Here is a 22,112-nt window from a genome sequence, read left to right as displayed (position 1 = left end):
TAGTGGACTGAACACAGCTGAGGAAAGAATCCCTGAGCCTGAGGATATATCAACAGAAATTTTTCAAATAGAAAACTGAAAAGCAAAGAAAAAAGACTAAAACAAAATAGAGCATAATAACCAAGAATTACTGGACAACTACAAAAGGCATGTAACATGCACGTGACAGTAATATCAGAAGGAGAAAAAAAAGAAATGGAATAGAAGAAATATTTGAAGAAATAATAACTGAGAATTTCCCCCCAAGTAAATGTCAGACACCAAACCCACAGGTCTAGGAAGCTCAGAGAACACCAGGAAAGATAAATTCCAAAAAACTACACCTAAGCTTTTCATATTCAAACCACAATCAAGATAAAGAAAGAAATGTTTTAAAAAACCAGAGGAAACAAACACCTCATCTACAAGAAAGCAAAGAAAACAATTACATTGGGGTTCTCCTCAGAAACATCCAGATGAGAAGAAAATGAAAGAAAGTGTTAAGAAAAAAAAAAAAACTCATCAACCTAGAAGTCTGTGTCCTGCAAACTTGGAGAAAATGAAGGAGAAAAAAAAATTTTCTCAGACAAAAACTGAGGGAATTTGTTGTCTTATATGAAATGTTAAAAGAGTTTCAGAGAGAAAGAAAAGTATGTAAGTCAGGAACTTGGGTCTACATAAAGAAAGGAACAGCATTAAAGAAGTAATAAAAACTTTCACATTTCTTCTTCTTATTTGATCTAACAGATAACAGTTTGTTCAAAATAATAATAGTAACAATATGTATTCAATGATGATAGCTTATGTATAACTGAAATAAGTGATACAAGGAATAGAAGGAAGGAATTTGGAGGATTTTGTTATTATAAGGTACTTGCACCACCCAAGAAGTAGTATAGAGTTACATGAAAGTGGACTTGAATTAGTTGTAAATGTATATTGCAAATTCTGGAGAAACCTACAAAAAAGTTTTAAAGAAAGTATAGTGGATATGCTAAGAAAGGAGGGAAAATTACACCATGTAAAACACTCAATTAAAAACACAACAGCAGAAAAAGAGTAGTAGACAAAAATATAGGAACAAAGAACATGAATAACAAATAGAAAACAGTGGGAAATATGGGAGATATTAATTTAACAACACCAATAGTCACTTTAGACGTCAATGGTCTAAATACACGAAATAAAAGTATTTGCGCTCAGTTACTCAGCTGTGTCCAACTTTTTGCAACTCTTTGGACTGTAGCCCGCCAGGGTCCTCTGTCTATAGGATTTTTCAGGCAAGAATACTGGAGTGGGTTGCCATTTTCTCCTCCAGGGGATCTTCTCGACCCAGGGATCAAATCTGAGTCTCCTGCAATGCAGGTGGATTCTTTACCACTGAGCCATCATGGGGGAAAAAAAAAGTGGGTATGGTTGGCACAAGCCATCCTATCTGGAAATAGCCCTCCAGGAAGTCATGCTAATAGCAAGGATTTTCGTTTCTGAAATGCTCTAAAAGCAGCCTGGATATCAGGTGTAGGCCCACCCACAGGCGTGCTGGGACTGGCTTTCCAACTCCAGATAATGGAAGGCTCAGCATCCAGTGAGAGGAGGAAGCGGCCTGGCAAAACCAGGCACTGCTCCTCTGGCTCCATGGACGTTGCCTGGGGACCAGATCTGGGCACATACTGGGCAGTCACCAGCCTGACCCCTAGCTCAGAAACAAGGAGGGCACGTCAGCAGGGCCTTCTGGTTACCTCTTACTAGCAACCTACCATGCCAGAAAAAGAGAAAATGAAAGAAGACTTCAAGAAGGAGAGAGAGCAGACATGGCCACATGGCACACGGAGGAAGATCTCACCAAAGAGCATCTTTCCTCCTCCACCCATTTCCATGAGGGGCTTCTCCTGACCTATGCTGCATTGTGAAAGGAGTGGGGGATGGGGATATTTGACTTATTGCACACAAAAACTAACTTTGTTTTACAGAAAGGAAATAGAACCACAGATGAGAGAGCCCTTCCAGATATAGTGATGAGCTTTTTCGCTTTAATTCCAAAGGGGAAAACTATAGGGAAAAAAAAATACTGGGTTCTCATTTGAATCATCTTTTCTTGTTACCTGTTCTTTTTATGAGTAGCTAATATTTACTGAGCATCCTGCCGTTACTTCATTTAAGCTCCACAATGACCCAACGAGATAGACAATATCTTCAAATTACAGATGAGGAAGCTGAAGCTTAGAGGTTAGCTACTTTGCCAAAGGACACGCTAGAGAAGGACAAAGCTAGAAAGCAGTAGAGCCAGGCTTAATCTTAGGCCTCTTTAGACCCCAACCACTACATTACACTGCCTTCTGGACGGGCAAAAAAGCTCGAATGGTAATGGCTCAGGCTTCTCCTGTTGCTCAGCAGTGAGACGGGAGATGTATTTCATTCTCAAGATAAATGCAGCTTTAAAGGTACACACGGAATCCACAACAGATTTGGGCCTGGTCTTTTTCTAAGCCTCTCCTTCAATGGGAGAAGGAAGTGCAGTAACACGCCATCAGGAGAGAGCACCTGGTCCTCAGGGCAAAGGAGAAGACAAGAAGGATGGAAATGATGCATCTTATCCTCTGGGCAGTTCCTGACTTTAGGCCACCTGGGGCCAGTGCAGCTGTGAACCTGCCCCAAGAGATAAGAAGCATCCACGGAAGAAGGGCCATGGGCACTTTCAGATGCTCTTCAACAAATACAAAGGGTTTTCACTTCAACCCTCAAATTGAGTATTGATTTTAAAAGGTCTCCCAGGAAAACACTGTGCCAATCAAAAAACACACACTCTGTGCTCTAGACCACTTGCCATTTAATTTGGACAGATGTGCTCTGACTGCATTGCTACTGACAAGCGTGAAGAGTCTTACACCAAGATCCACCTTTACTTCAAACTGCATCTATCACTGGCTACTTGTTCTATTTGCTCTGCTGCACATTTCACTGAAACCATCAGAATTTGCAAAAACCAGAAATCCATGTCTTTCAGGGACTAAGAAGCCAGAACCCTAGGAAATGGAAGGTATAATAACAAGGATGCAGAAGACTCTGCATGTCCTGAGTTTGTGGCCACATGTTCCAACCACTTTACGCTGGTGAACTGGCCAAAGGCAACTCAGAAATATGACCCTCTCCTAAAATTCAGACTATTTCCTCCCCTTGGCCAGACTTTTGACACTTTTCTAAGTTCTCCAGGATATCTTTGAATGGCAAAATCAGGGACAAAGCAACGGAGATGGAGATCTGGGTTCTGGCTCCAGCTCTGCCAAGGGTTGGCTGTGTGGACTTCGGACAGTCCACATGGCTAACTCACGGAGGAAATAAAGGCACCACTGCTGTTCCTTCCATCTGTGGGCCTATTATGTCATGTTCTCTTCATGTTGGGGGCCCTCTGGAATCATCTTCATGTGGCCTACTCGACTCTGAAAGCGTCCAAACTTTCCCTACATTCCCTTTTTCCTATCAGCTCCTCACCTGGGAATGTCACCTTGGAGGTCATTTATTCTCCCTGTAACGGCAAAGGAGCTGGTCACACAGCAACAGGAGATCGCCCTCTCTGGGCTCTGGCCAGGGCTGTCCTCACACTTCCCACCCCACATCCCGCCCCCCACCCTGCTGGGCTACAAATCCCCAGATGGATACGATGCTTTGCTGCCCCAACATCCTTTCCACCCTCCCACCTTACACAGCCATGCGGTCAGGAGGAAGGAGGAAAAATAACCTGACCCTCCGCTCCAGAAATGGGTATCCCCCTTCCCTCGCTGCACAAGGATGGTCTAAGGAATCCAGGCCTACATCACTCACAGCACGGCACTTTCCTGGCCAAAGGGATTGGTTAAAAGAGTCGGCATTTGATTCCATTTAGATCAATAATCTGAAAGCCAAAGTTTTCTGAGAGTACCCAGGAAAGTGTGACTGGAGGCCAATTCTCTCTTCCCTCCCCTGGAAAGTGTGATGTTTAGATATGAAGCATGGAACCGCTGCAGCAATCCTGCCACAAGGAAAAGCCAGGCTCTGGGTTAAACAGACACCACAAAAAGGCAGAGGGGAGAACATAAAGGCACTGAGTGTTTGATGACACCGTTAAGCTGCTGAATCAAACCAGTCTTGAAATCTACTTTGTATCTCTACCTTCTATTACTTGAGTCAATGAATCCTCTTCATCGGATAAACCAGTTCAAAACATGGTATCTGCTTCTTATAAGATAAGTTCCCAACTGATATACACGGTACCAAAGATCACACACAAAGCTGATCTACAGTCACACTTCAAAGGTCGAGGGATTAGCACCAGAGAGTAAAACAGCTCCCTTGTGCTCTTACCACTTCCACCAGAAACCAAGGAAACTCCCTTCCTAGGCCACCAACCAAGAAATCAGGCAGAGTTTCGCTCACAGCGCTGGGGTCACATGCAGTCCCAGCCACCGGGAGGCCACTGCTGAGAAGGGAACACAGCCCCTTCCTCTGTAGCCCTCCATGCCAACTCAGAGACAAGAAAGATGGTACTGCCACGCGAAAGGTAGGAGAAGTGCTTTCAGTACCACTTGCTACTTGTTTAAAAATCAGCGGTGATGCCTATCAAATCAATGGGTCCCAAAACTAAGTGGTGGTCCAGACCACCACTGCACTAACGTCGCTGATGGCATGGGCCTCCGGCTGGAAGCACACCCATGAAATATACTTGCTGGAAAAAAATATCAGATCTACATCTGATCAAGCCTCTGGATCATTTTCCAGGAAATAGAGAAGATAGAGGAATATGTTACACAGTTCTATGGGAATATAATCCAAAAAACCTAGCATGAAAAACCCTAGAAAAATCTGTTTATTCAACAAATAAATTACAAAGTGAAAAGGAGATGGAGAGGAAACTGGTAGATTAAAAGAGGATTAAGAGAGAAGGCACAATGTGGACCTTAACTGGATCTTGATCTGAGACATAATCAAGGAGATTTGAATGTTGATTGAATTCTATTATATTAAGGGATTATTGTCAATATTCTTTGGTTGTGATGTGGTTTTGTGGTTAGGTGCTTTTTAATGAGTCTTTATCTTTAGAGATACATGAAAATATTTACGGATAATAAGATATAATGTCTGAACTTGGTACAAAATAATATGATCAAAGAACTAGAGGGACAGGTGAAAGAATCAAGTTTGGCCAGGAGCTGCTCATTGGAATTCACTATACTGGTCTTTGCTTTTGTATATTTGGAAGTTTTCTTAATGAATGGAAAAGACCCAGAGATGAAGCAGAGTCTAAACTCTTTGCCAAAGTCTTAGTGTCATTTCCAAGAAAGCCTGTTTACTCAAAGTAACACTTTCTATATAAACTTCCCCAAGTAATAACCTTGACAGAATATTTCTGATTGACATATCTTCTTTCTAAATGTTATTGGGGATTTCTGAAATACAGGACAAGTGCTCCTTCCATAGGGGCTGCTTAAGAAGTTCCACCAGGGAAGCCCATTTCCCACACAAATGCATATCAAACATTAAATCAATGGATGACCCGGGTATTGCATTTCTAAGAGCCTTTAGAAACTTATTCACCCTAATTTCTATAAACTTAGGAGGAAGAGACTTTTCTCATCCTGACACCAAAGACAGAAACCATAATGACAGATGGGTTACACAAAGGCATAAAATTTAGAAGATTGAAACTAGTATTTTTTCATAATGAAAGGCATTTGCCAGACATGATAGCAAAACAGACTGATATTCTTAGTATTTAAAAAAAAAACTCTTCCCAAGTCAGTCTGTGAGGTGAAGAAGGAAAAAAAAACTACCACTCCTATTTTAAAAACTAGCAAAAATACTTGACAGATGACTCCTGGAAGAAAAGGAACTAATGTAGGATTGCCAGATACAATAATGGACACCCAGTTAAATTTGAATTTCAGACAAATAACAAAGAATTATTATAGTAAGTTATTACATTTAGTATAATAAGTATACTAAAACATTATCTGTTGCTTATGTAAATTTCAATGTATGCAATTTACATTATTTTACATTATTCAAGTTTATGCAATTTACAATCTAGGCAACCTTATATTAGTATTTTTATTTGCCAACTCTAGTGACCCTAACCAATGGCCGATAAATTTGAGAAAACGATCAACCTCATCTCTAACTATCAAGGGACAGCAGGTACAAGAGCAGAGGCCCCACCAGGCAGGGATGGAAAAGGGACACTGCACCTGTACACACCTGGCGCTCAGTGGAGAAGGCGTGGCCTCAGGGCCTCAAAGGGCAGGAGGGAAGCGGCCAGCACTTAAGTGCTTGATGGGGATCGCAAGTCTGGTTGGACGACCCTGAGCATGGTCTTCAGGGGAAAGGAAAAACATGATCAGACGCGTGGAGCAGAGGACACTGTCCAGAAACAACACTTTTATTTCCTACTCTTGAAACTTTGTTATGATCTATCCAAATGCATTTTTATCTTTTATGGAAAATGTTATGATATAGTATGTCATACATGTACAAAGGAATTTAAATTTCCATGTACTCACCTTCCACTTTAAAAACATAAAACAGTACCAACCAGTGTTTCGCTCTCTCCTGCCCTCGCGCCCTAGGTAACCACCATAATCTGAGCTTCAGAGTTATCATCACCCTTAATTTTCATACATTTATTTATTTATTAGCCATGATGCATGGTATGTGGGATCTTAGTTCCCAGACGAGGGATGGAACCCATGCCCCTGCATTGGAAGCACAAAGTCCTAAGCACTGGATCACCAGGGAAGTCCATCATACATTTTTATGTATGTATGTACCCCTAAATCAAATGCATACAATTTTCACATGCTTTCAACCATCATATAAATAATAGCACCATGATGTATGCATTCTACAGTTGGCCTTTCTTCACCCCATATTTTGATTATGAATTTGATCCATAATAATAAGTCATGCTTTATGTTAGTTTCAGCACTGTGTAATATTCCACTATTTGGATACACCAAAGTTTCCATTTCTAGTTTCCTGTTGATGGACAGTTAGCTGGTTTACAATTTCTCCCACCAAAAATTGCTCCTGTGAACATCCTTAAATACATCTCTTAATACAGATTTCAGTCCATTTCTCTAGGGTGTATGTCAGAGTGGAATTACAAGCTCAAAGGGTGTGTGCAACTTCAACTATAATTCGACAGAGTGGTTGTACTAATTTATATTTCCACCAGCAGCAATAAATATACTTTTTGCAGTTACGTCCTGCTGAGGTTAATTGAAAACTCTCCTTTAAAGCAGACTGAGTTCAAAGCATGCAGAAATTGAGTCGGAGGCCAATATTAATAGTTACTAACCTAAAACTCAACCCCACGTGAGCATAGGACTAACTGTGTCTGATGTAGATGGGGGTTTATCTGAATTAAGACAGCTACAGCGATTTCTTTGAATCATGCCTGCTTTCATCTACATTACTTTCCTCTGAAATTAAAAATGCTCATTGTAAACAAAAGTATTTTAATAATTACTGACACATCTCATAGAAATGGAATATCCCCATAATGACCACCATTAACAGCATAACATATACCCCACCTCATTTTTCTAAACATAAATCAACTTTTTTTTTGCACAAAGGGGATTACATATTTTGGTTTACATTTTACTTCTTTCTACTGTGTAATATTTCTTTAAAAGGAAAGACACAATCTACATTTGTCAAAAATTCTGTTATTCAGTAATTATTTACTAAGCACAGGACGGAGTCTGTAAAGATAATTAAGCAATGCCACCATTAAGAGACTTCCATTCTAAAAGGAAAGAAACTCACAGCTGTAGGTCACAATAATGGCCCCCACTTACCAAGTATCCTCTATGACCTAGGATCTGTATTAGACCTTTAATGAATATGGTAGGCAGAATAATGCTCAGTCGCTAAATCGTGTCCAACTCTTTGAGAACACCCGAACTGTAGCCCACCAGGCTCAGACTCCGTCCATGGGATTTCCTAGGCAAGGATACTGGAGTGGGTTGCCATTTCCTTCTCCAAAGCAGAAAAATGCCCATGTCCTAATCTTAGTACTGCTATTAACTGCCATGCTATACATACTAATAACTAATACATGCTAATAACTGCCAAGTTATATGCCAAGGAGGAATTAAGTTTGCTAATCAGCCAACCTTAAAATAAGGAGAATGGTTTGGGCCCTCCTGGTGGGCCCAATGTCAGCAATCACACGGGTCTTTAAGTGGAGAAGAGGGAAGCAGAAGAAATCAGAACCAGAGAGACGGCAGCGTGAAAAAGACCCGACCTGGCTTTGGAGGTGGAAAGGGGCTACAAGCCAAGGAATGCAGGCAGTTTCTAAAGGTAAGAAGATGGATTCTCCCCTAGAGCTTCCAGAAGGGAACTCAGCTCTGATGATTAGTCAACCCACTGAGACCTGTGTCAGGCTTTGGACCTCCAAAAATTTGTGTTACGTAAACTGCTGGGTTTGTACTATTTGTTACAAGAGGAGAAGATATAGGAGTAGGAATGGGAATAGGAGGCTAAGACTTCCCACTTCATCCTCCCACCACCCTGAAATGCAGATGCTATGACTTCCACTAGACAAACTGGGGAACCAAGGACCCAAGAGGTTACATGACCTGCCCAGGCTCGCAGCGGCAGAACCAGACTCAAACCTGGGTCTGTCTACCCCTGAAGGCTGTGCCCCATGGCCCTCCCTCTCCGGTCAGCCTAGAATGCAGGGCAGATGGGGACACACACTGCTCTGGGGGTAAGCAAAGCACAGAGGGCTGAGAGAACCCTCCTGGGGCGAGGCTGGGAGGGCTGTGTGGAGGCTTTCGAATGATGGGCGGGATTTGGACAGAGATGAGGAGGGAAGGAGAGGCGGCTCAGGGCAACCAAAATCTGTATATCCCCACAAAGGGGAGGGGATATACGGTGAGAGGTAAGGCGGGGTACCTCGGAGAGGGACCAAGGCCATCCAACACGATAGCCACTAGCCACCTGTGGCTATGGACATTTACACTTCAATTCATTACAATCAAGTTTAAAAGCCACTTCACCAGTTTTATGCACCACATTTAAAACTTCAATAGCAAAGAAACAAACAACCACACAAAACTCCCTTCAATAGCCACATGTGCCTAATGCTGGACAGTACAGATAGAGGACATGTTCATCCTGGCCAAAAGGTCTGCTGTCAGCACCACTGACAAAGGGAAGTCATTGGAGTCCTTGTTTTTGAGCCACTCAGGAGCGCTAAGCACCTGAAGGCGGGCTCAATACCCTTTTATGACACTGTCCACCTCACCATCTCACTTATTACTACTTTTGTGTCCTCTCCCCAGGGGCTCTGCAGAATTTTTCAAGAGACATAATTAATATGCCCCATATTTTGAACTCCCAGTGCTGCCTGATAGATGCTATCTAGTCCTAAAAATGGACCATTCTGAAAAGTAAGTCCAGTTTTTCTCCACTGCCAACACTTTAAAAAAACCATTTGGCCTTTATCTACTAGAATCAGATCGATGCTGCAGTGAGAAATAGTTTTTAATGGGAAGGGGCACAGTTGCTGACATTTATAGAGTATTTGTCAGGCTTCAAAGCACCTGACACATTATCTCACAGAACCTCACTCTGTCCCCGTCCTCCCTGATGGTGGCGGGGTTTCTTCTGAGACTCCAGACTTTCTGAGTGGCTTTGTAGAGGCCACCCAGCTCTAGTTCCAGAAGAAAGAGGCTGAAATCAACAGAGGGGACAGCCGAAGTACACAGAGCTCCACACCTAACATGTCTGCCCAAGTTAAGATTAATTCGTGATCTAGCAATTGAGTTTAGAATGACATCAGGTGCAAAAGGAAGTCCAACTAATTTCTCTACTGACCTATGTCGCTTGGGGTCCTTATGAGGCAGTTGGGAGTGTTGGTGGAGATCCAGTTCTCTTACCCCCTCAGGGACTCAGGGTTCGCGCACAGCATGTTTGTGCAACGCTAACCCTGTTTGGCAGCCTCACAAGCAGCTCTGATCGATTTCCCATCCGCAGTTCAACCCTTGTCCTCTCCCAAACTGCTTCACGGTGACAAACGCAGCAGGAGGGGGCCTCCACACTGACATCACCCCCCGCCCCCCACCAGCAGCAGCGATGCCAAGAACTTGGCCGCTTAAACAATAGAACTCTATGTGGTCGGGAGAAAAAGGGTGCCCTGCACCTGCTAGGCAGAGGCCACCTCCCCTCCCCAGCCTCTGCCATCAGGAGTGAAGGAAGAGGCCGGAATGAAGGCAGGGATCAGCCAGAAACATGCCTCCGCCACCCCCACTGGCAAGTAATGCTTCTGGACCAAGCGTCAGCTGGTGAACCTTTCTGCTCTGCAGGGCTGGAGACTCAGATGTACAAGGCTGATCCCCCTGAGCAAGGAAGGTGCACGATGGCCCACAGAGGGCTCAGCTTTACAAATGAGCCCATTGGCCAGGGGATGTAGATATTTACGCCAGAGCCTCGGCCAGCTCTGGGTCTAACCAGACAAGAATTCAAACAAAAACCAATAATCACTCCCCAACATGGTATTTCGGGTAGTTTCTTAGATGCACATCTGGAAAGGGTGTCAGGAGGGAGCAGAAGGAGACAAGAAAGGAGTCCCTACTCAGGGGATTTGTGTTCATCTGATCTTGGGTGCAAAGAACTGAATTAATCATAATCTTTGGCTATGGTTTTTCCAGAGGTCATGTATGAATGTGAGAGTTGGACTATAAAGAAAGCTGAGAGCTGAAGAATTGATGCTTTTGAACCGTGGTGTTGGAGAAGACTCTTGAGAGTCCCTTGGACTGCAAGGAGATCCAACCAGTCCATCCTAAAGGAGATCAGTCCTGGGTGTTCATTGGGAGGACTGATGTTGAAGCTGAAACTCCAATACTCTGGCCACCTGTTGCAAAGGGCCGACTCATTTGAAAAGACCCTGATGCTGGGAAAGATTGAGGGCAGGAGGAGAAGGGGACAACAGAAGATGAGATGGACGAATGGCATCACCGACTCAATGGACATGAGTCTGGGTGGACTCCGGGAGTTGGTGATTCATAGGGAGGCCTGGCTGCAGTCCATGGGGTCGCAAAGAGTTGGACACGACTGAGCGACTGCACTGAACTGAACTGAACTTGGTTCACAACACACTCAATACTGGCCTATGCAGGAGTCACACTTACTATGTATAAACCAGTTATTGATCTTTGCCAATGGACAAATAACTTCAAACTCACCTCACCTCCCCTCTCCTCCGAAAAGGTAAAGCATTGATACTAGCTTACACTAACCATATGATTTTCCCAACCAATCCAATCTCTGCCTCACCCTAACCTCCCCCGATCCTGTGTGCCTTGTTTTTCTTTTCATATAGTTTCCTTGCATCTATATGTATTCCTAAAAGTTTTTTCTTTAATTTTAGCTGTTTGTAAATGTATAAAAGATGTCACATTGCACCTTTCATTGTATTTCTTTTACTTAATATCATATTACTCAGAGGCATCCATATTTTTGCATGTCACTGTTGATCATTTGTTTTGACTGACTATAATTCTCCACCCTCCAACTGATGGCTATTTGGCTCTTTTCGGGTTTGCGGTGGTGTGAACACAGTTGCATATGTCTCCTTCAGGACATGAGTTTTTCTTGGGTACATACACCTAGAAGTGGAATCACTAGGCCGTAAGAAACGTGAACGTTTAAGACATTCACTTACAGTCCAGTGGTTAAGATTCTAAGCTTTCACTGCCAAGGGCTCGGGTTCAGTCCCTGAATGGGGAACTAAAATTCCACAAGACAAGCAGGGTAGCCAAAAAATGTGCACCTTCAACTTTAGGACATAATATAAAAGTGTTTTCCACTTTCTTGGATTTCCTAGAGTTTCTAAGATGACTGCTTCCTCTTCCTGTCTTCCTCAATTGTGTTTCTTTAAATTTCATGTTCCAGCTCTATCAAAAGGTTTAAATCAGGTTCTTGGCCTAACACCAGAGTAGCCTCTCAGCTAAATCCACCACGTGGAAAAAAGGAAAAAAAAAGGGGGGGGGGGGGCTCTTGTTCTGAACACAGATAATAAGAAGGGCATCTCTGCAGACACAAGGCCCCACCCTCATCCAGACACGGAGACAGGTTAGTCAAAGGGAAGGGAACTGTCTACAAGTTGCTTCACATTTGGCAAATGCAAGATTTTTTTAAAAGAATTTACGTGGAGCCAAAGCTTGTTCCCCCATCGAAGTCTTGCCTGCTCAGTCTCTCCACCCCCACACCTCCCATAACCACCCCACACACTTTAGGAACCAAAGCCTAAAATGGAAAAAAATAATAAATTGTTAAGTAACCAATTTCATTTAAATGAGAGCAGGGAGCCCAGCACGTATGTCACAGCACAGTCAAATTCATTTCAATAAATATTTACAGGACACTCTGCAGTGTGACCAGCATACTGACAAATAACATCTTTACTCTGCCCTTGAAAGGGTGTAAACATTCATTTAACAAGACAAGATCATGGATGGAGTGCCAAAGGGGCAAGTTAATGCTAAGAGGATGAAGATGCTGGTCTGATCTCAAGATGCTCACTGTGAAATTAGCGAGAGTTAAGAATACAAGTGAATCAGATATTGAAGCTGTGCAAAGGTAGAGAGTGATCGATTCTAACCAACATGGAGAGTGATCCTAGAGTTAGGTTTCAAAGGATGAGTATGCGAGAGGAGAGAGGATAAAGAATACAGCTAAAAAAAATTAAGAAATCAAATTTTTCTATTTCTCAAACTTCTTAAAATCTATTCCCTGCCTCCAGTCCTGTACCAAGAAAGTGGAACCTGTGGATCACTGATAAACATGTGTCATCAGGGGACTTGCCTGGTGGCCCAGTGCTTAAAACTCTGTGCTCCCAATACAGGGGGCAGGGATCCAATCCCTGATTGGGGAACGAAGATTCGGCACGCCACTCAGTGAGGCCAACATAAATAAACAAATAAAATGTGAAAGCACGCATCATCTGCATTTATTTGTTCATTTCACAGGTGCCAGGCCCTGTGCTGAGCTCTGGGGGATACACCGATGGACACGCTGGGCACAAACCTGCCTTCACCTAGCTCCCAGTCTGCAGAACAGACGGAGGTTTAGACAAAGACAGGCAGTGGCTTGGCTTGGCCGTCAGACTCTATGGGCCTGAGAGAGCCCCTCCCCCGTCCAACCCTCCCCAGAAACATTTTCAGTAAATTGTGCAGGATTAAAGAAATGGCTGCCTCCTCCGTAATTAAAAAGCTCCTGACCATCATCCCAGGTAGCCACGTGGCCGCTCAGAGCCGAGAGACCAAGAAATCAGGTGCTTCCTACATAATAGCCTCCAATCTGATACCTGATAGCTGCTGGGAGCCAGAGTCAAACAAATGTCAGGCATTTTATGAAGGCAGGAAGCAAATAAGGGGGCAAGGATTGGGGTCTAGGCCTCAAGGGAGCTCAATTAGTGAGCCAGATAAAGTTAAACTGAAAGGGCACGCTCTGGGTTTCCTAGAAAGCCAGCTGGAAAAGATGCCAATCCCTAAGCCTCTGTCACTCAAAAGATTAACAGAAGAGACCCAGGGATGCCCAAGGGAACACTGCAAGGGCCAGATGTTTCTGTTCCTCCCATGACACTGCTGCCCACAATCAGGGCTACATTTCTGACTCCACCAAGAAGCCACAGAAGGGACCTGCAGGCTTCCGGAATAGGTTAAAACTCAAAGGCATCACCCTTGAGCGATGCAGACACCAAAAAATCTTGTTAACAGTGCTTTCTTACAGACAGACTCACCTGATGCCCATTTAACAGGAATGGCACCGCTAGTTGGACAAACACTTCCCGCAGCTGCTTGGTGGCATGAAAAGCACACAAGCCCACAATCTGCACATCCACATATACTGGGATTTGGCTCCCACCACTACACATGCACCATGCTTCAAGCAAGGCTTTTACCCTCCTGAGTCTTACTTTCAAAATGACACTAAAAAGACCCACCTTCTTGCTCTTATAAACGTAGGTGATCATGGAAAGTGTCCGGCCCGAGAAGTCATAAATGGGGGCTCTTACTGGGGTCTATAAAAGCATCCAGGTAACCACATGCTCAACACAGCACCTTTCTGTTGGCACTTTCTAAATGTGTGTGTGTGTGTATGTGTGTGTGAGTCTGTGTGAGAAAGAGAGACAGAGAGAGAAAAAAATCTAGCTGGAACACACAGAAGCCTATTTACACTTCCTATTTGTGTCCCACCATTTCTATCAAATTAATAAACTACAGAAGCCCAAGGGAAAACTAACCCATGTCTCTATTTTCCCTTGAAGTCCCGAGCTTTCCCCTAAGAGCTGCTTCCTCCAGTTTCAGGAGGCAAGGAAGGAGAGCCATATGGCTTGAGACCCTAGACTCGCCCAGCAACAAACGAGCCCCCCACCATTTGTCTCCGGGCCTCTCATGTGGGCGGGCATCCAGCTTTCAGTCGGGTGCTCTGGTCTGCGTCTCTGTCTTGACTGTTCCTAATTATTGGAGGGAACGCCGTGGCTCTTCTGACCTCGGAGTTTAAATGCTGCAAGTGCTAATATCAAACCAAGCAGCTTCATTTAAAAGGCATCCTCATCTGCATCCATAAAAGTCACTCCCGGAGCCCTGACTTGCCCCAGCTTCGGGAATGCCTGCTGTCGAGGATTTATGACACGCCCTGGCTCTAATCGGCCGCACTTTAACTGCTGCTGTTGCACATCTGGTCATAAAAGCAAGGGCCGGCCCAACATGGGGACAAACACTTTTCTTTCCTAAGTGGCTGCAAATCTGATCTCACAGTGATAGCCAGGCTCAGATGTAATCAGCCAGCATCTGGGCAGTCATTAAGGCTCGTCAAGCCTTGCGACGCATTTCCCACACACACGACAGTTATAAAGATGATTCTCACGGAGCGAGCGCTAGGAAGAAAGAACCTGCAATCTGAACAGGTGGCAATGGGCTAGGCCAAATGATATCCAGGAAAGCACAAGCTGGTTAAGGAGCCAATCTTTTCACAAAGATACTAGCTACTTCCACATGGACTCTCCTGCTGCCTGGAGAAGTCAGGCAACTATCTTGACAGACAACTGCCCTGACATAAGGTAATTCTTGGCCAGAGATCCTCTAGTCATCATTGTTGTTTAGTCACTAAGTCATGTCTGACTCTTTTGTGACTCCATGGACTATAGCCCACCGGGCTCCTCTGTCCATGGGAATATCCGGGCAAGAATCCTGGAGTGGGTTGCTATTTCCTTCTCCAGGGGATCTTCCCTGGATAGCACTCATGCCTCCTGCTTGGCAGGCAGTCTTTACCACTGAACCACCTGGGAGGCCCCATCCTCTGGATAAGTTTGGTCAAATGAACCAGAGGGTGGTTTAAGAGTACACTTTTTAAGGTAGTGGAATCCTTCATTAGACCAGCTGGGTTATATGGGAGCAAGAATCTAGCCCAGAAAGGAACACAATGCTGTCGGTTCCGGAGGTTTTACAATGCCCTGGACAGCCTGCCCTGTGAGCAGAATTGGCACGTTTCACATCGTTCAGGAACTCCAATCAGACCAAGGTTCAACAAGTAGTGTAACCTCCGGGGCGCAACGCAAGGAAAGAGCTTCTCGAACACTGCCAGTGCCTCTCCTCCAGCTCTCCACAGCCCCCATCTCTACCCCTCCTCTGCGGCTGTGCCCAGCGGGAGGGAGCATTAAAATTATCTGCTGTGGGTTTTACGAGCAGCGATAGCTTTTTAAAACAACAACAACACAAGGTCCTTGTGTGGCTCTCCGGTAACCTAAAACCCTGGAGGCAGAGCAGCTCTCCCCCCAACCCCCCCGCCGCCGCCGCCGGCCAAGAACGCCAGCGCTCTGGGACCGCGCGCGGGGTGAGCCCACGGAGCAGCCCTGCTCGAGCGGAGAGCCAGGAGGCACCTCGGATGCAGGCGGCACCTCTAAGGGTCTTGGAGTAAAATGCCCCGGGAAGAGAGAAGGGGAAAGAGAACTCACCAGTGACAGTAGGGGGAGAGGGGGAGGAGAGGGAAGGCAGAGTCGGTGCTGCAAGAAAGAAGGGGTGGCGCGGGGGGGGGGGGGGAACAATGGAGAAATTTTAATTTCAGCAACTTCGCCGAGAAGCCCACCGGCGGCGGAGTAGTAGGTGGCGGGGGGAAGGGGGGGGAGGATCTGATACCTCCCTCTCCGGTCCCCAAGGGATGAAGGCCAGCGACCTGGGGTCTCCTTCCGCAGGTGGGCGCGCGGCTGGGGGCGCACTTACCCTGGGGCCGGTGGTGCGGTGGTCGCGAGCCGGGGACAGCTGCACTAACACCAGCAGCAAGTGGGGCGTGAGCAGGCGGGCGCAGCGCGCGGGCAGCATGGTGCCAGGCCGGTGCGGGCTGCGGGCAGGGGTGGCGGGCTTCACGGAGCGCACGGCTGCGCCGGCCTTCCTGCCTTCCTCCCCTCCCCCGGGGACCCTGGCGACGGCGGGCTGCGGAGCCGCGGCGGGGCGGCGCGGGATCGCGGAGGCTGCAGCCGGAGCGCGCGCTCATGAACCGCCCCGGGAGCGGAGCTGAGCGCGAGCGTGTGCTCTGCGCGCGGCGCTCTCCGCTCGGCTGGGCCGCGGCGGCAGCAGGTTGGATGCCAGAGCCCGGGCCATGGGAATTCCCGTTATAAACCCCCGGGAGGGGCGGGGCGGAGCCCGACGGCTCTGACTGACGGGCCGAGAGGCCCGTGGCAGCCGCCCCTCGGGCAGGTGAAAGCCAATGGGAGAGAGGAAAGAGGGGCGGCTAGCGACCGTCCCCAACGAGGAGCGACACTCGGTGGCTCAGAGGAGTGGACTCTAGGAGAGACCGGCCTAACGATGAACATTCTCTTGGCCCTTCGGTCCAGGGAAGCGTCCGAGAGCTCCAGCAGCCTGAGCGGACCAGAATGCCCGCCCGCCTAATGATCACACCTTAAGCATGTGTAGTTTTCAGTACGTGAGTTGTCACACCAGCCGGATGAAATAGGCAGGGAAAACACTCCTAGCCCCGTCTTCTCAGATGAGGGTACTAGGGCACAGGAGGGGCTGACAAATCTGCTTCCCGGCTGCACCAACACCAAAAACAACTGGGAAGTCACCCAGTCACCTGCACACGGAGAACTGACTGTAACCGGCGTTAGGAGTGGGACTTGGCGCATTGGCTGCTTGCAGACGAGGTAACACGAAGTCCTAAAGCAGCGGCCCCCCGGAGCAGTGTCAGGGAGAGAGAGGAAGCTCGTGCTGGTCGCGCTGGGGAGGGCCCCTGTGGGTATGAGATGATGCCAACCCGTGGCCCTGTGGTGGGTACGGGATTAGAACCCAGGTGTCCTGGCTCCCTGCCTGGAACTAAATGGCCAACAGGCAACTTCTCTGTGGCCAGGAGCCCTGGCAGGAGAGGTCAGAGGGAACCTGGTCTCCTGACCGGGGGAAGAAAGAGGAAAAAACACTGATAGGAGGGGTAATCTGTGGATGAAGAGACCCCAGAGATGGTCAGGAGGAGTCAGGGAGACCTCTCCTAAGTGCCCGTAGGATGCTAGAAGGCTCTGCCCAGGACGATCCCCAGGGGCTCATCTTGGGAATGGTCACAGACACACCACGCCAGCCCTTCAAAGGAGCGAGAAGGTCCACTGCATTCAACCTAAGAGAACCATGGTTTACCTTCTTAAGTGGAACACAACCCTTAGTGTTTATTTTCTTTGGTATGGACCACTCACTTGAAGGCAAGGGATTCTTTACTCCAACCAGGCTGGAAGCAGCACCAGGGCTTAACTCCTCTTCCTGTGAGCTTAAGAGGTCCTGACAAAGGTTAACTCTGCTCCCTCACAGCTTCTCTCCTGGGTTGTATAAACAAGCTTCCCCACCCAACTCCTGCATTCAGTTTTGCCCACCCAGTTTGCCTGCCACCTAGCCTCTACCCAGCAGCCAGTCACTCTTCTAAAACGCAAACCTGAATCGTCACTCTCTGCTTAAAAGGTTTCAACTCTCCCCAGCGTCATCAGATCAAAAAGCCCTGACTGGATGTTAGAACAATTACAAAGTACTGATGGTTCTTCAAACAAAAATGAGAAACTGCTCTAAGAGAATTGTCTGTCTTCCTCTGCTGGGAAATAGCGGGAAATAGTTAATGCGCTCTGGAGCCCGTCAGCCTGGGTTCAAATCCTGGGTCTGCCACCTAGTGGTATAACCTTGCACAAGTCACTTTATTTATCTGGGGTGCTGCTTTCCCTTCTGTAAAATGGGAATAAAAATGGTGTCCATCTCATGAGTTGTTGTCAGGATTGAAGGAGATGGAATATACAAATCCCTTAGAATGACTGTGTTATAAATATCACAACCTGGCATCTTAAGAGGGCAGTACAAATGCCTCATCTCATTTTACCCTCTGAATGATCCTGTGAAGTCGACAGAGAGATCCAGCTTTACAGGTAAGTAAACTAGATACCCCATGCAATTGGGACTTGCCTGGCCTCATTTGGCTGATAAATGACAGCAAACATTCAAGCACAGGTTTTCAGAGTCTAATTCTGCCTCCATCATCTGATAACTGCAATGTCCAATCACATCGAGTTCGACAGTTCCTGTGTGCTTCCTGGGAATTTTTTCAATGGCCTGCAAGGGAGCTGAGATTCTGAGCCTCACTGAGTTTCAGAGAAAAGCACGGAAACAGCAAGGGTCAGCCTTTCCTGGAAACAGCCCTTGTGATCTGGCATCCTGGGAATTTGCCCAGCTGGACTTGTCCGTTTCTCCCATGCCTCATGATGCACTTACATGAATTTCCCTGTGCCTGCCTACGTGCTCCTCCATCAGGGGCTCCCCAGGATGAAAATGTCACCATCAGGCTCAGCAGTGTGGTAGGTTTGTCCTAACTCTACCACCTTACCACATGCACCCATCAAGCTGGTCAACTTCTTTCTGTTGCTGGAATTATTGAGAAATCTACTGGAGTAAGTAAATATGCTTGAGATGGCCCCCCAGTATCTGGCAGCACAGAGTGCCGAGGGAAAAGACACTACAATAGTCCTTTCCATCCGCAACACCACAGGCTGCTCTCCAGCCAGAAAACTTGTTTCCAAGTGGTCGCTGGTCCAAAAGTCTACATTATTCTGGACTTCAACCATATAGCTTAGTTTAAAATATGAGCAACTGCTTTCCAGTTACTTTGCTCAGCAAAGTAATTTTGCTTTCCCTCCGGTTGGCATGGGAGGCCTGTCGTAACCATGGCTATCATTCAAACGATGCATTTTCTTCTCCCGACTCCTCCCAAGCCCAGAGAAGGTTAGAAATTCCAGAGAACTACTAGTCCCAAACATCGTCTCTCTGCCAGGCTCAATCATCTGATCCGAGCAAAAAGTGAAATTGACAAGTTCCTTCTTTCCCTGGAGGCCAAGCCTATGGTCCAAAAATAAATCTAGCTCTCCTGGCATCTGGTCTGTCCAGTTTCAGCCTTGCTCCTTGTCCTGTGGGACTTCTGTTTGCAAGGGGATATTTCAGTGAGGAAAAATAATACTTTATATCCCATACTGAGGTCTGAGAGCTTCAAATATTTATTAGCAACTAGGAACGCTCGTTTCAAATATGTGTTTCTGTATAGGCCAGGAGTCTTGTCTCATATTCAGAATAGACTCTATTCATTTTAACAAGCACTTTGATGCATCTCCTTTTATGCCTAGCACAATGCTCATTATTATAAAGGATCTTTGAATGCATACCCTGTCCTCTGAGAGGTTATAATCTAAGACACAGCAGACAGAGACCTGGAGAATATATTTAAGAATAAAGACTACATTGTGTTTTGGGAACTCAGAGAGCAGAGACCTACTAGAAACCTAATGGCAGGGAAGGTTTCAGAAAGGTAGGTCTTTAAGGGTGCTTTGGAGAAAGGTGCTTCTGTAATATAAATACACCTTGACTTATACTTGCTTCACTTGTGATACCACTACCAACAGAGAAAGGTGAGTGGTGTCTAAGGTTCAGGACTCTTTTCAAATATACGACTGAGATCAGAAACCTGGAACATCAAGAATCCTGGGCTCTGTTTCTGGATTTGTGACAAACTTACTGAAAAACCTAGCACTGGGCTGAGATAGTTATTATTATTTCCATTATGCAGGTGAGACTGACCCACAGAAGTTAATTTTACCAAGATCAGTCCTTACACTTTAAATATACATGACAATTGATAACACACACAAAAGTAAATAGGTGAGGTGATGGATGTGTTAATTAACTCGATGGGCAGAATCCTTTCACAAGATGTATATATTACATTGTACACTTTAAATATCTTACAATTTTATTTGTCATTTATACCTTAATAAAGCTGAAATATATATATACATGACAAAAATAATTTAGAATGACAAAAATTTAGATTATCTCTTTTGGACACAAAATCCTTTCAAAGTCTAGGGTAGCTCTCTCTAACCCAGGCTTCTTCTATTTTCTATTTGCCAGTTTGTCTATTTGTAACAAGCAACTTCTCCCTCATAATCCAAGATGGTGCTCAATCTCCATGCATCACATTTGTCTTCCAGCCCACAAGGAGGAAAAAGGGGGAAAGAAGAGCATGCCCCTCTCTTTAAAGATAACTCCCAGAAGTCAAAGTCACCATATCTCATCGGTTAAAACCTAGTGACCTGACCCCACTTAAACACAAATAAGGCTAAAAAAATTGTGTTATTAATTCAAGGTGGCCACATGTGTCCAGTTGAAAATCAGAGTTTACTTTACCAAGGAAGGAGAAAACCCTGGGACAAAAATAGAAGTAGAAGCCATCATCATTATCGTAGCTTGAGTGCTAAATGAAAGAACCATGGACAATGCAATGCAGTCCAGAGTGTTTAGTTGTGGCTTTCCTCTAACTCTGCACATCTAGCTCACTCATGCTCAAAACATTAATGGCCTTAGGGCCAGACACCCAGACTCTCGATGCCACAAAAATTTACTTCTGGTATTTCCCTCTCTTAGGCACCTTCAAGTGGGAGGATCTGAGAACATACTTGGATGAGGCTCAAGCCACACAGTGCCAGAGTGGCAAGAAAGAAGCCCCCTGATGAGACGAGCAGTCAATTAGGACCACTGGGAAGAATGCCATCTTTGTGAAAATATTCTTGGCAATCGCCTGTATTCTTCTGTTCTGTTTCTTTCCCTCCCACATCCACCTATAGGGAAATCTCTTTTCACCTGGTTCCTTTTCTGTGACCTGGTTTCAAAATGACTAAGAGAGCAATAACACGAAGACTTTAATACATACTCCCACATTTACTCTACAAGGTAGGTACCATCATTTCCCCCTGTTTTACTAATGAAGAAGCAGAAACTTGGGGAGGTTACATAACTCAGCCAGAAATAAATAGCAGAATCAGAACTTGAGCCCAGTCCATCAAGAGTTGAACGTTTTGCTAAGCACTTTTACTACATGATCTTATACCCTCAGACCCAGCATATGAGGTCAGTATTATTAGTCCCATTGTTCAGATGAAGAATTGAGGCTTAACCAAGAAAGGTTACCTTACCAAGGCACACCAAAAGTTTTGGCATCCTCTGGATCTAGAGGTTGTCATACTGAGTGAAATAAGTCAGAGAAAGACAAATATTTTATGGCATCGCTTACATGCAGAATTGAAAAAGAAATGATACAAATGAATTTATTAACAAAACAGAAATAGACTCACAAACTTAGAGAACAAACTTCCTACAGTTACCAGAGGAGAAGGATGAGGGTGAAGGGGAGGGATAGTTAGGGAGTTTGGGACTGAAGTATACACACTACTATATTTAAAATTGATAACCAACAAAGACCTACTTCATAGCACAGGGAATGCTGCTCAATATTACATAACAACTTAACTGGGAAAAGAATTTGAAAAAGAATAGATAAATGTGTATATTTAACTGAATCACTTTGCTGTGTGTATAATTGAATCAACTATACATCGGTATAAAGTAAAAAGCTTTTAAAAATAAAAAATAAAGTTTTCACATCATCTTAAATCTCTCAGTCCTAGGAGTCAGAGCACATGCTGCACTTGCACATGCTATTTTGTGTATTAATGAAAGTTAACTCCTATTTCCATGTGTATGAATTCTCCCCACTTACCTGCTTTATCTTTCATTTGCCTGCTT

The 22,112-nt window shown here is 45.3% G+C and overlaps 1 protein-coding gene across 3 annotated transcripts in view; it reads right to left on the bottom strand.

The window, feature by feature from the left end:
• Positions 1-16,596, bottom strand: part of SMOC1 (SPARC related modular calcium binding 1) — a 140,656-nt gene extending 124,060 nt beyond the window's left edge. For all 3 annotated transcript variants that reach the window (XM_065941108.1, XM_065941109.1, XM_065941110.1), the window contains exon 1: positions 16,245-16,596. In XM_065941108.1, coding sequence (XP_065797180.1) covers positions 16,245-16,343 — 99 coding nt within the window. In that variant the 5' untranslated portion in view covers positions 16,344-16,596. The remainder of the gene's footprint in view (positions 1-16,244) is intronic.
• Positions 16,597-22,112: the final 5,516 nt, after the last annotated feature.

This window comes from Muntiacus reevesi, chromosome 7 (genome assembly GCF_963930625.1).
Source record: "Muntiacus reevesi chromosome 7, mMunRee1.1, whole genome shotgun sequence".
In the NCBI taxonomy this organism is placed as follows: domain Eukaryota; kingdom Metazoa; phylum Chordata; class Mammalia; order Artiodactyla; family Cervidae; genus Muntiacus; species Muntiacus reevesi.
Note: the sequence above shows the minus strand (reverse complement) of the source record. Positions and strands in the feature narration are given on the sequence as shown.